Raw genomic sequence first — 14,143 nt, forward strand, 5'->3', positions numbered from 1 at the left:
GGTTTCATCCATGTCGGTCTACCTGTGTGGAGTTTGCATGTTCTCCCTGGGCCAGTGTGGGTTTTCTCCCAGATTCCCAAAAACATGCTATTCTAACTTCATATGACATGCCATCAACATTTGAATATTTCATTAGCATGTTGATTGGAGACAGGGCCCTTTTATTTTATGTAAAAAATCCCCCCTTGAAATATTTTGATCATAACCGGTCTGTTCAGTGAAGCTTTATAAATGACCAGCAGGGGTCGCAGTATCATCCTTAGGAAGTGGTAGAAGAAAACCAAGTCAGTGTTGCCAGTTAGGCAGGTTCCCGACAATTTAGCCGTTTTTTTTTTTACTTAGTGTGAAATACAGTGGTTGAGTTAATAACATTTTGGGTTTTGACGATATTCGGTACCATTTTATCACCTCATAACTCGTCAATTCCAAACTGCATGCAATTTCTGATTTGTGATCCCCTTTTAAACAATATAGTAAAATTCCTGTATTTTTCTTTTGCTTCTGACACCAATGGTAACAAATATTTTCCCCACCCTAGTTCATTCTGGCCCTGGAAATTATATATACAATATTGTGAAATTAGTACTTTGCTTTATTCATACTGATGAACGTGTTTTGTGCGTTTTAACCTCAGAAGAACCGCCTCCATGGATGTTTGTCCGTGAAAAAAACAATCATTTTAGTACAATGGGCCGCCCACTGTTGGTGACTTTTTTTCTAGTTGTAATTTCAAAATACATATTAAATTGTAAAACGTCTTATCTTGAGCGAGATGTAGCAGGGCTTTTAAAAACGGACAGATGGATTTACGGTTTCATGAGAATTGTATTTCTGATCTGGCAACCCTGAAACATCATGTCCTAAATTACAAACATGGCGCCGGCCAAGAAGCGCAACGTGAAGTCGGCAAACGCAGAATCAAGCGTGAAAACAGCTAAAATAGATCTTAATTCTAAAGTCGATCGTATACTTGAAAGCAGAAAACATGCCAACGACGTTTTTGACATATTTGAGTTCCTTCAGGTGTGTATCAGGCAACTTAAAGAAGCAACCATAATCATGTGAATCCAAACTGCCACTGATGAAGATGACTTTGTTTTGCAGTCAGAAAAGGAGAAAGATGTCATTACGGCTGTCGATATGTGCACCAGATTGTTTAGCACGCTTTTGGAAAGAAAGGAATTATTTCTAGGTAAAGTGCCAGAGGAAGACGACGCCTTGAACGGTGAGTTCATGTTGAAAAACATGTGCGCTGTACGATGGAGAGCAGTGGTGTGTTCATATTAGATGTTGATCATGGACATCCCTAGTAAAAAGTCAAGAAAATCACAACAAACATTTCAATTAATCACATCTGATTACGTTTTTGTGAATTTATGTTAAGAAAAAATATTGAAATTGTACAATTTCTCACTTTGATTAGAAATACAGTAATACCTTAATATACGAGTGTCCTAACATACAAGAAATTTGAGATATGAGGAAAATTCCGTGCAATCGTTTGCCTTGAGATAAACATATGATCTCATCTGATATCGGGTGGCCGATTGTGCGAGAGTCTCAAGGTATTACTGTAATGAAGAAATAATACCCAATGCAACAGAATGTAGACTGAAGATTATTTGATATGATCTTTTAATAATTTTCTTAAGGCCAATTTAAACTGTATAGTGGCCCGCACATGGCCTGCAGACTGTAGTTTGGACACCACAGATATACAGCATTAAAACATAAGATCAGTAATCGCCATTATTTGGCCATATTTGATATTTAAAGCTTGCATACATCACTTCTATAGGTGACTACAGTGCTCAAGACAAATATCACATCTTCATGAGACACCGTTATAACGACTGTGTTGAGATGCTACTTGAACACCTTAATCATGAACTTCAGGATGTCCAGGTGAGTTGACCAAACCGAAGATAAACCAAATCATTTGGCTATTTTTATTAAACAATTTTCCAAATAAAGGAAGCTTCCCTGTGTTGCCTGATGACGTTTGCGGAAGGTGAAGGGCAGCATCCACTTGAGAACCGGGATTGGAGTGAGCACTATTGTTTTCCTACGGATCTCATAAAGGTAAATGATGTACTCAACAGCAGATTCTAAATTTCAATATCATATTCTATACTTGCCCTCCACTGAGGGGATAAACTGAAAGTCCATCACCATGTAAAGTTAATTTAATTTGCGCGGTCACCAGTTGGAGTACATTCATAGGTTTGCCTGCTGATTTGTCATGCGTTGAATTTTCAAGCCGCAGAAGAGAAGACTGATTGGATCTTTATGCGACAAATTTCGGCAACGACGGAGAAATGGCCGTTAAGATATGTTTTTTTCATTTATTGACTTGTGTTGCCAGAGCTGTATTCCTCAATATAGCTACTAAAGGTTCAAAGAAAGAAGGGGTAAAAATTGACCAAAAAAGTTAATATAAATTATAAAGTTATTATTAAAAAGTAACTATAAAATTACGGCAACGACGGTGAAGTGGCCGTTAAGATGTTTTTTTTCATTTAAGTGACTTGTGTTGCCAGAGCCGTATTCCTCAACGTAGTTACTAATGGTTCAAAGAAAGAAGGGGTACAAATGGACTATAAAAAAAGTTATACTATAATATTAGGAGTTCAAATGCCAAATATTCGGAGAATTATGTCATCTACTGTAATAGGATTGAAATTTTTATATAATGAGATTCATGTCATTTTGGTGTGGGGGTGCTGGAGCCTATCCCAGCTAACTGCGGGCACCAGGCAGAGGACACCCTGCTGGTGGCCAGCCAATCGCAAGGCACAAGGAGACACAAGGACACTCGCATTCATACCTGGGAACAATTTAGTGTTCAACTAGCTTATTTTTTTGGGATGTTGGACTAACTTGGAGAACATGCAAACTCCTCAGAATAGAAGACCCATCTGGGATCGAACCCTGAAGCTGAAGCTGACGTGCTAACCACCTGTCCGCCGGCTGAGCCACCCTCTCGTTATATTATGCTTATTTTTTATTTTAATTATTTTATGAATCAGGGGATGTTAGTGGTACGCACACTTTTGGGTTTCTTAATTTAATATAGGGTGTGACATCACTAAATGTGACCCATCTGAGCACAGAACATTCAATTTTCTTTTCTCTGAAGAGCTCAAATGTATTTTTCCCATGTCTTGTAAAGGCTCTAGTGGACAGACTACTGTCCCAGACGACGGACAAGTCTCTTCTCATTTCTCGGTTTCTTGAGTTTCTGAAGAAGGATGATGTACGCTATTATGTCATGACGTCTATTTGTGTGAACATGGGCAAAGTAATGGAGAAAAGCAAAGGGGTAAGACAGACCAGCAATTTTTACTAAGGCGCTTTGTCATACCAAGACTATAATTTCATATAATATATGTAATTTTTTTTTCCAGGAAGTGATGCCTGTATATCAACAGAATGTGTTCACCCTAATGTCCAACATTAAGGGGAAGAAGGTTTCCGAGCCATCTAACTTTATGGTCAAATGCAAAGGTAAAACATGCTGTTTCACAGTTTTATGTGTTTTAGTGGCACTGAATAATTTCTCTTTTTTCACAGCTAAACCCAAGGACTGGAAACCTGCTAAATTAATTGTACGTAATCTCTCGAATTCCAACTTTAATACCGATATTCTAATTGCCTGGGAGACTTTCATGTTCCTTTCTCTTCTCAGGAACACAAACGTTTCTTTGAGAAGATGTGGTTAGCGTTCCTAAAATATAGGGTAATGTAGCATTGTCAAAACATTGCTTGTCTACCTCCTCCACGACAGTGACTGAATTCCCTAATCAACCCCTCTATCTCCTTTTTTTTTTCAAGTTGCCGACTAACATGTATAAAAAGGTCTTGGTAATCCTCCATGATGCCATTTTGCCCTACATGAGCAAACCCACTATGATGATTGGCTTCTTGACTGCAGCTTATGATGTTGGTATGTATTGTTTTTTTTATCAATGACCCACCCAGTACCCCCTTTCACTCTATCTTCAATCTCAAATCAATTTTCTGAATGCACTGCCCTTGCAGTGTCATTCTTTCTGATAATTAGCAGCTCGTATGAGCAGATAAAACAAAGGTTGTGTTTTACGTCTAAGGTTGGAAGTTGACATTCAAAACACTAACTTCTCATGCTTTCCAAAAAGGTGGAGCGATAAGCCTGTTGGCCCTCAATGGACTTTTTGTTCTCATACATGAACACAACCTGTGAGTATTATTTTCATTACTATCCAATTGCTGAATTTTTGCTTGAACCAGCAACAATAGAATAGTAGTAAAAACAGGCTTCATTGTCTTGACAGGCCGTAATAACATAATAAATTACAAGCAACTTCTTTTTTTCATCAGTGTGTGTGTGCAATTAATTACGTTGGATGAATTAAGTTAAAATAGTGCAATTTTCTTTTGTTCCACACGGAACATTTGACCAGTACATCGATCAAATGGACTCACATGCTAGTTTGGCTAATTCTGCCTGTCTTTACATAAATTATAGGAATGAATGTTGTTGTGAAGCAGTACTTCATATTACCATTTCCTGTTTTGTTTTGCATCTCCTTTGGCTATCCGCTATGGCAGTGGTTCTTAACCTGGGTTCGATCTAACCACTGGGGTGTGGTGAGTCGGTCTCGGGGGTTCGGTTTAGCCTCTGCCGTGGAGGTCAAGACACATCGACTAATCGTGTCTATACCATCACTGGCTACAGAAGATCAAGTGACATTGCTTGGCCAATCAGTGCTGCGAGGAATTGATATACAGTGATACCTTGATGTATGAGTGTCCCAACATACGAGCAATTTGAGATAAGAATAAAATGTGCATATGAAACGGTGAGGTTCGGTAGCTCTAACAAGGTTAAGAACCACTGCGCTATGGTATCTTATTCTCATTTACCAGTGGCAGCAATGACAAACAAGTGAATGTCCTTCCCTCACCTACTTTGTATTTGCTACATTTTAGAGAATACCCTGATTTCTACACGAAACTGTATAATCTCCTGGAACCTTCCATATTCCATGTCAAGTACAGAGCCCGCTTTTTTCATTTGGCCAACCTGTTCCTTTGTTCTAGGTAAGGTCTTAAATAGACTCTCCCTCGAGTGATCTTCATGAAAATGTATTGATCGAAACTAACTTTGAACATTTCTTATTCATTTTGACTCCAGCCACCTGCCGATGTACCTTGTGGCAGCTTTTGCTAAACGCTTAGCGCGACTGGGCCTCACAGCTCCTCCCACAGCGCTGCTCATCGTGCTCCCTTTCATTAATAACCTGATCCGTCGCCACCCGTCCTGTCGGATACTCATTCACAAGCCCAGTGCGGAAGATGGTAAGGTCTTACATACAAAGGGAATATGAGAAACCAGTAGAAGCCTTGCAACGGTATGGAAAATGTGCTTTTTGATGACAGAGCTTCTGGAAGACCCCTTTATAATGGATGAGGACGACCCTGCTCAGTCCAATGCATTAGAGAGCAGCCTGTGGGAAATTCAGGTGTGTGCGCTTTCATTCCCCACTCTACGACAAGATAACATTGAATTTGTCATTACTGGTTTCAAAAAGAAATTTGAAGAAAGTTTTAAAAGGAATGACTTAAAGCAGCGTTGTCAAAACAATCGCCTACTGCCCAGATTTTTTGGCTTGAAACAAATTATGAAACATAATTGAATATAGTCTGTACATTCAACTTAAATTAGACTTAAATTATGTTGCAATTCTCATTTTGAATACTAGAGGTAGTCAATTTAACAGTGCCACCATTATTTGCAGTCATTGACATTAATTCCAAATAAGTTTCAGGGGGGATGCTATCATTTCCGGCAAATTCTGTCCGTTATACTGAAAATGGAGGTGTAACCGTATATACTTTGAAGTCCTAATGGAACAGTTTCTTATGTTCTTGTTATTATGCAGACACTACAGAGACATTACCATCCAAGTGTGGCCAAAATGGCCATGGTGATCAACTCACCATTGTCACAAAAGGAGGAGGACATCAATGAGGCGCTTGATAGAACAAATTTTAAGGTGAAGGGAATTTTTGAATTTTTTACCCCCCTCTTGGGTTAACCATCTCAATCAATGATTACAATTCTTGGCTTCTTTTTTAGTAGTGGTTACAAACAAAAACTTCCCAGATTGAAATAAATGGAATTGCAAGTAACCCAGATGAAAAGATAAGGCATGCCCAATATTGCAATATGCACCAATACTTGTTTTTCCCCCTCACCATTAACTTGCTTATATTATTTTTAAAGTAAAAGTATTTCAAGCAAAATATACAATATTGCAAAAGGGGGCACACAATGTTGCCAATTTATCTGTTATCATTCTCCACTGTAAAGCAAACAGTGAATCCAAGTTACCATCTAGTGGTGGGAGTTCTGAATTGCACTTCTATTTAAAAAATTCTGGTTCCCTACTAAAAACAAAAAATATATATCATTTATTCATTCATCATCTATACTGCGCAGGACTGCAAGGTTTGTTTGGGTTGTGGAACCTAATCCCATCTGACTTCAAGTGAAAGACAGGTTATACTCTCGATCGGTTGCCAGTCAACTGTAGTGCAAATAGAAACAGACAACTATTCATACTTACAATTCTAGCGCCACCAAGCGGGAATCGAGCCCATGCTTCCCCGCAACAAAATCGGTTGAGTAAACCACTATACCCATAGGTGGTTCCAAAAAATTATGCATAGTGAAATTTGTGAGGTCATCCGTATCAAAAAAAAAAAAAAAAACTAAAGAAAATACAATTTAATGCAGAAAAATGATTTTTTTTTAAGGCAACCCCCTGTGGTCACGACTGCATGCTTCTAAAATTATTTTATTAAATTAAAATTGTCCTCAGGGAGGCCGCCTTGTGGTGCAAAGTTTCACTTGGCTGAATTTAGTGCGGGCAGGCACGGTCTGAATTACTGCTGGTGGCTGTGAGTGCATATGGTTGTTTGTCTCTGTGACCTACGGCTGACTGGCGACCAGTCTAGGGTGTAGTCTACCTTTCGCCCAAAGGCTCCAGCAACATCCGCAACCCTTTCAAGGATGCGCGGTATGGAAGATGAATGTAATTGGCACTTACTGCAGATGAATGTGTGTAAGAATTTGAGCTATATTTGTTAAGAATGGGATATATACTATTAGGCATTATACATTTGAATGTTATCGTAACCCCGACATTGCAATCCTTGTCACGATTTGAATTGCATAATGTACAATAAATATTGTCTGTCCACTCAGCTGATGAGGAAAGACTTCTGGCCGAAATCGACCAAGAGCATCCCACTGGAGTTTGAGACTGCCACTCAGCTGCTGAAAGTCGGCAAAGATGTGATGGGGCAGCACTTTTGTCTGGAGTGAAAGAGTTTGGGATCAATACATTACATGTTTATTGCAATCCAGCCTGAACTTAGTAAATTTCTATAGGCCAAAAGGGTCCCGGCAAGTGACTACTTGCTTCCTGTCTTATTTTGTTGTAGTATTGGACACTTTAAATTCCCCGAGCATGAATGGTTGTTTGTCTCCTTGTGCCCTCTGATTGGCTGGCCTCCAATTCAGGGTTTCAATTCAGCTGGTATAGGCTCCAGCACCCTGTCCCTTCAGATCCTTAATATGCTTCTTTCAGATTAAATTTTGTAAAACATTGAAATGACCTCACCACACTAGTCTTTTTTTTTACAGAGAAACTCACAGGTTAACAGATAATAGATTTTCATTTCCTGTGGGTGTTAAAGCCAGGTGTTCCCATTCTTTTGCTGTGGACTACATTTTCATTCTACAAAAAATGCAATGGAATCTATTGCTACGAACAATTAAAGTGGATCTATGTTAAACTGCAGTCATCGAACAATGGTGTGAAATCATCCCCATTAAACAAAAGTTCAAAGTCCTCAACCAACGACGTGTTGACTTTATGAAACGGTTTATGAACTAGTACTTTTTGAGGGCTTTTGAGATCCAGGCTTTCCTATTGTTCATCCAGTAGACAGGCAGCAAGGCTTTGTTCTTGTTTTTTTTTTAAACCACGAGGACGGTCGGACTTGTAGATCAAAGCTACACATCTCAGTGCCGAAGAAGAAGTGATATCCTGACTTCTGACATATTTGATCTCTCTTCCGCTTGCGAGTTTCAGTGCAAATTTTGACATTTTTAAACAATTTATATACTTAATAAAAAAAATACAAAATACTAATGCCACTAAGAGGTGAAGGGTCACAGTAATGTTCTTTATTAAAGTATGAATGCTTCAGGTTGCAATGTTGAGGGCTGTGTTTTCTGAACTGTTCCTAAACGCACAGTCTGACTGGTATGAGAAAGGGAGGCAGGGATGTGTTGTATTTATTTTTTATTTTAATTCATTTTTACGTAGATTCTTACTAAATTCCACAACACTGCAGTGGTCTGCATGCACTGTTCACCCCTGCTGCAATTGATGATTGTCAAGTACTGACCTTTCGATTACCAATGAAATGTACTGCTGTTCTGCTGGCAGCTATCTATGCTAGAACTAAGCTAATGCACAAATCACACTATAAGTGCAATAAGGCACAATGGACATAATTTAGACATTCATTAATATTCTGTACTCTTCAGCCCTGTAGGTGTGGCCAGGGTTGCTAAGGCCTATCCCAGCTAATTTTGGGTGAAAGGCAGACTACACCCCAGACTGGTCACCAGTCAGCCATAGTGCACTCAGAGGGACAGACAACCATTCACGCTCACAATCAAACCACCCCCGAGCGGGAAGCTTTCACACACCTGCCTGCACCAAACTCGGGCAGGTGAACCACTACATCTCCAGTTGACCATATTTTAGGCCAGGAGTGGTCAAACCAACTCTTGAGGGCCGATGTGGGTGCAGCTTTTTGTTCCAACCGATCCAGCAGACACTTTGACCAATAGGATTTCAGCAGAAAACCAGAAACACCTGCCTGCAATCCATTGATTGCACTTGTAGGACACCAGATTGGTGAAAAGGTGTCCTCTTAATGGTTCGGAATGAAATCCCACACCCACTGCGGCCCTTTGTGGAATAGTTTGGAGACCCCCTGTTTTAGACACTATTTTTATCTACGTTTTTGACTTCTGCGAGGAATGTTCCATGTTTAACAAAGAACAATCTGACATAGTTGAACTTGAAATACAACTTCTGCAGGAATTTGGGTTACGTAGCCAGCGTAGGAAACAATTTTATCGTAACTCAAGGATTTCCAGTAATAAAGAATGTTTAAAGGCCATGTTATGTTGATGATCATAACTTGACATTATGTTGAGGTGTAAATTAGGCCTCAGATGCCCCTAGTTCATCTCATTCCTGCCTTTGGGCTATATAGTTACGCAGCAGGCAGTCTTTAAGCTACGCATGGGGAACAATTCTAGGGTTGATGTCTCAAAAGAGCAGGTGCACGTACATTTCTATTCACACTTTTGGCAACAACGGCAGCAGGACCAAAGCATTGTTGTGTTTATATCGCATTCTCTTTATCTGCTATTCATCATGAGGATTAGACGATCCGAGATCACTGAAGTGAAATGCGAGAAGTGTTAAAATCAAGATAATGAGATAACCATGGGATATTATTTGGCAAGTAAGTAATTACACCATTATACAGTTTTAATGTGTGTACTTTTTCCCCCTTAACATAAGCCCATCGCTGGGCACACAAGGATATTGCATCTCGAGATACAGTGCTGTGTAAAGCAAAGGGTTTTTTGAACGAGTATCACTTTTATTAATTGATTTATACCTATTTTATTTACATTTCTACAACATTCTAATACACAGGATGCAGCCATTTGCTGGAAAATGTCATATTTTCATAGCCATTTAACCTTAAACCACATTTTACACAAATAATAGCAAGTTAGAGGGATCATCCTACTTCATGAATGAAAATATGCATTCACCCTCCTTACTCTTTAACCTCATGAATCGAATCGCAAGGGGTGCTGGAGCCTTTCCCAGCCCATCGCTGGGCACAGGCATAAGGATAACCACTCACACTCAAAGGGGCAATTTAGAGTGTTTTTAATTTAGAGAACCAATGTTTTTGTGATGGAGGAAACAGAAGTGCCCGAGGGAAAGCCACGCAGGCCCTGGCAGAACATGCAAACTACACTGGAAGGTCAGAATCCTCAATCTCAGAACTGTGAGATGGACTTGGTAACCACTGGGCCACCAACACTACACATACGTATAAATCATGAATACATTGCATCTGGTAATGCTGGTCTCAGAGTATATATTAGTGCAGATGTAAAAAAAAGAAGGATGAAATAAACTGGGATTTAGCAGTGGCAGATACATAATATTGTAATTGTGTTGAGAGAGTTAACATAATCCGTTCTTATGTAACAGGAGCAGAGCTCGGCCTCTCCCTCATGCATGTTGGCGCATACTATCAATCACTTCAGTCAGCTTCTACGAAGGCACGCCGGGGATCTGATGCAGACATCTAATGGAGATGTGAACTTTCACGGATGCTTGGTATATGCCTCAAAGAGCACATTAAGCAGTTTTAACAAAAGAAGATGCCAGAAATATACAGTAAGTAATTAGATTTGCTAAATACTGTTTCTTAGGGGTTCATTTTAATTGCAGTTCTTACAAACTGACAATTACCGTATTTCCTCGCATATATGCCGTAATTGTAACTAAAAAAAAATGAAGACTGAACCAGTGGTACGGCTTAGATGCGCATACTACTTGCTATACTCTTTTTCACTAGTAGATTTTGGGAAAGTAACACTTACAATTTGTAAACCGTTACTGGATCAATTAATTGACCCTAAAAATGTGCTTTTCATTCATACAGTATCTCTGAAACACCATGTGTGTTTCATTTTCCCTTCAAAATTACATATTTGTACTCCCTATTAAAAGCATAAATATGGAGGTGAAAATTATGAATCAGGAGGCGGCTTATATGTGAGAAATTGTAAAATTCAATGATTTTAATGGGTGTGGTTTATACCTGGGGTGGCTTAAATGCGAGTAAATATGGCACATGGAGTGTTTGTTTTAGGTCAGAAATATTTAGAAAATAACTACATTCACAAGAAACAGCGTCTTTGTAATTCATTTTTATTTATTTAAGATGTATTTGTTCAATGTTAATGAAAAACTCATTTATTGGGAACACTTCATTGGAATTCATGTGTCATAGGACTGTCATATTCATGATATAACACCTGTCATATGAATGAATGCAGAGCTGTCATATGACATTCAGTAATGATGTCACTTGATGCAAAGCTGTTTCAAATGTTTCTCCGTTAGTGTTCACAGTTAGGATTTGGGGGTTAGAATTTCACCCCCAGAAGAAGAAGAAGAAGAACAAGGATTAAGAAAGCTCCAAGCGAATTATAAAAACCTTTCTCTGAGCGATCTAAAAATGTCACTAACATTTTGCAAACAATAATTTTCTTTAGCACATGTATATAATATATTCACAGCACACACAAGCTGGAGCATCTGTCATCTGATTTATGTAGTGCACACACCTGCCTCTATATAAACAAACAACCTGGACATATCGGAATATGCGTCTGTGGTTTTGGCATATCAACGACCATGTGCTTGCGTGGGGGTGTGATGACGGCTTTTGCATGGTGACTAATGTCTGTAAATGTCATGCAGGTGATAATGCGGGATAACACATCCGGTGTTAATGTGCAAGTGCTGCTGAGGCACTCTCAGATGGAGTTACAGTGGATCTAGAGACAGCTTACCATGATCAGTGTCAAGAACACCCATCATCACCATGTACCTTCCAAGGCAAAGGTACTAAGTTGACTTAATGTTTTATAACAGTGGTTTTTAACCTTGCTGGAGCTACCGAACCCCACCAGTTTCATAGGCACATTCACAGAACCCCACTTTAATGTGAAATCAAATGTGATTTTGTTTTCAAATTCAAGATAAATAAATTCCTCGCAGCAGCACTGATTGGCCAAACAATGTCATATGATCATCTGCAGCCAGTGATAGTCAAGCGGGGCATGTTATTATGAATAGACATGATGAGTCAATGTGTCTTGACCTCCTTGGCTCCACCAAACTTCTGAGACCGACTCACCGAACCCCTAGGGCGGGGGTCGGGAACCTTTTTGACAGAAAGAGACATAAACAATTTATATTTTAAGTTTACTCCTTGAAAGCCATACTCAGAATTTTTAAATAAATGACCATGTATGCATTTTTTTACTCATACTATTGTCACTTTTAAAGAACAAAAGTGTGACTTCTTTTGACAACATTGTTATACTTTTGCTAATCAATGAGTGTCCGTGAGAGATTCTAAATAATTAAATAAATAAAAAAGATTTCATTCTTGTTGTGCTGTCACAAAACAAATTTCAGAAGAAAAAAAAATTCAATGTTCCTTGATTCATAGCTTTGAGAGCTATAACTATGAAATGCTAAAAACTTTAACGAGTGTTTAGTGCGTTGGCTTCACAGTTCTGGGACCTCCTTTTGCCATGCGATTGGCTGGCAATCGATTGAGGGTGTCCCTTTCTTGGTGCCCATAGTTAGCTGGGATTGGCTCCAGCACCCACCCGTGACCTGTGTGGGGATGAGTGGCACCGAAAATGAAAGAATGGATTGTAAAAACGTTCAGATTTTAGTGCCAAATTACATTTAGTGCATCCATTTCCATTTTTCACATGGTTTTGTTCATTTTGTAGCACTTTTCACTCAAGGGCAGTCTAAAGGCTTAAATGGGGGCTTGTTTGGGTGAGAGAAAAGTATAAAAAGAAATATAAGATGATGTTCAGATCAATGATTTAGTTTTTCAGTGTTAAAATATCTGGCCAGTATTGCCTGGTTATTACATGTACAACAGTATATATCACTTTTGTAATTTAAATTTGTTAGGAACCCTCTTGGCCTGTCAAATGGTTCATTGATGTTGACTTCCATTTTAAAGGACCTTTAGTGATTTTATTGAGTGAGTCAGAAGGGTATGAGTGTAAAAATCAAAGTTACAAGAGGGTAAAGGTCAAGACTTGAGGCTAATGTATCAGGTTGACGTAGTTAAATGACTTCTGGCCTTGACATTCTCTATTGTTAGAAGAGTTCACTGCATATTTCAATCACAATCCAGCTTTCCATCTGCTCCTAAATCTCGACTCTTATGTTTCCGTGTCATGCCTGAAGATAATGTGTCTGGAGCAAGGGAGGGAACAGACGGCAGGCAAGCGTTGCCAGGCAACAGAGTGGAACGTAGACTACGTTCTTGCTTTCTGTTCTCACTCACGCACACTGCTGTCTCTCCTTGGTACAACGAAGGACTACTGACACAGCAGCTTCACAAACTAGAAGCTCACGATAAGCAATTTCATTGAATTACAATGAGAACACGGATTCAGAGGATGCTAAAGCGTGGAACAAATGGGAAAAATCCCCAGGGCAAATTTGGACACAGATACACTTGCCCGTTCACTTGGTTGAACTCTGTGTTCAATAATCAGTCCATACTTTTTACAAACTGGTAAACAGGACAGATGTTCAGGTTTAAATGTTTGATCGATAAAAGCGTTGTTTACTAGTAACTTTTCATGCAGTAGGAGTGTTTAAGACTCTCAAAAGCATAATAACACACAAAAATGTGTCTATTTCCTAAAAACATGAAATAACACATATTAGCACCTATTTTTTTATTTCTTTTTTTGTTATGTACAATTAATTATCAGCTCATGACCAGAAGTTTGTCCAAAACAAATTATGCTGGTTTAAATATATCAGCTTTGTTCATGCTCAGTTTTGATAAAATAAATCATAATTAATTCTTATTTTTTGAACTTTTTCTGCACTTTTTTTGACATTTTCACATAGTTGACCAAAGTGTACAGTTTTCAGTTGAGAGGTCTTACAAGATAGGAAAAAAACTAACTTTTTCAAGACATGTTTAACCGAGAAAACAGTTATGCTTCTTTATTAATAATCTTTTCCTATGAGACATTTTCCTCTCATTGGTGGGTGTGTAAAACTCTGAGCTTGAACATTATTTTTTGAGAAGATAAAAAACTGGAGAAGCATAATAACGTAAAAGAAGTGTCAATTTATTTAAAAAAACAACACAAATCTCTTCAATGGGGTGAATTTTTTTCTCTTTTTTCTATTAATGT

The 14,143-nt window shown here is 38.7% G+C and overlaps 2 protein-coding genes across 2 annotated transcripts in view; both read left to right on the forward strand.

The window, feature by feature from the left end:
- The first annotated feature begins 836 nt into the window (after window positions 1-836).
- On the forward strand, window positions 837-7,409 carry noc4l (nucleolar complex associated 4 homolog). Its single transcript, XM_077736913.1, has 15 exons — window positions 837-1,023; window positions 1,105-1,225; window positions 1,799-1,905; window positions 1,975-2,082; window positions 3,173-3,322; window positions 3,408-3,507; window positions 3,574-3,608; window positions 3,689-3,739; window positions 3,835-3,946; window positions 4,158-4,218; window positions 4,972-5,082; window positions 5,177-5,340; window positions 5,422-5,504; window positions 5,925-6,038; window positions 7,253-7,409. Exons 1-15 carry the CDS (start codon window positions 874-876, stop codon window positions 7,370-7,372), a joined length of 1,587 nt encoding a protein of 528 aa, XP_077593039.1. The 5' UTR covers window positions 837-873; the 3' UTR covers window positions 7,373-7,409.
- Window positions 7,410-8,058: 649 nt separating this feature from the next.
- Window positions 8,059-14,143, forward strand: part of LOC144211006 (uncharacterized) — a 41,940-nt gene continuing 35,855 nt past the window's right edge. The window contains exons 1-2 of the mRNA XM_077737983.1: window positions 8,059-10,559; window positions 11,652-11,795. Coding sequence (XP_077594109.1) covers window positions 11,745-11,795 — 51 coding nt within the window. The 5' untranslated portion in view covers window positions 8,059-10,559; window positions 11,652-11,744. The remainder of the gene's footprint in view (window positions 10,560-11,651; window positions 11,796-14,143) is intronic.

Source organism: Stigmatopora nigra, chromosome 17, assembly GCF_051989575.1.
Source record: "Stigmatopora nigra isolate UIUO_SnigA chromosome 17, RoL_Snig_1.1, whole genome shotgun sequence".
NCBI classification, from domain to species: domain Eukaryota; kingdom Metazoa; phylum Chordata; class Actinopteri; order Syngnathiformes; family Syngnathidae; genus Stigmatopora; species Stigmatopora nigra.

Coding starts and splice junctions, on each gene's coding strand:
- noc4l (XM_077736913.1), top strand. CDS start 874: ATGGCGCCGGCCAAGAAGCGCAACGTGAAGTCGGCAAACGCAGAATCA. Junction 1,226..1,798: donor GGAAGACGACGCCTTGAACG/GTGAGTTCATGT, acceptor TCACTTCTATAG/GTGACTACAGTGCTCAAGAC. Junction 3,508..3,573: donor CTTTATGGTCAAATGCAAAG/GTAAAACATGCT, acceptor CTTTTTTCACAG/CTAAACCCAAGGACTGGAAA.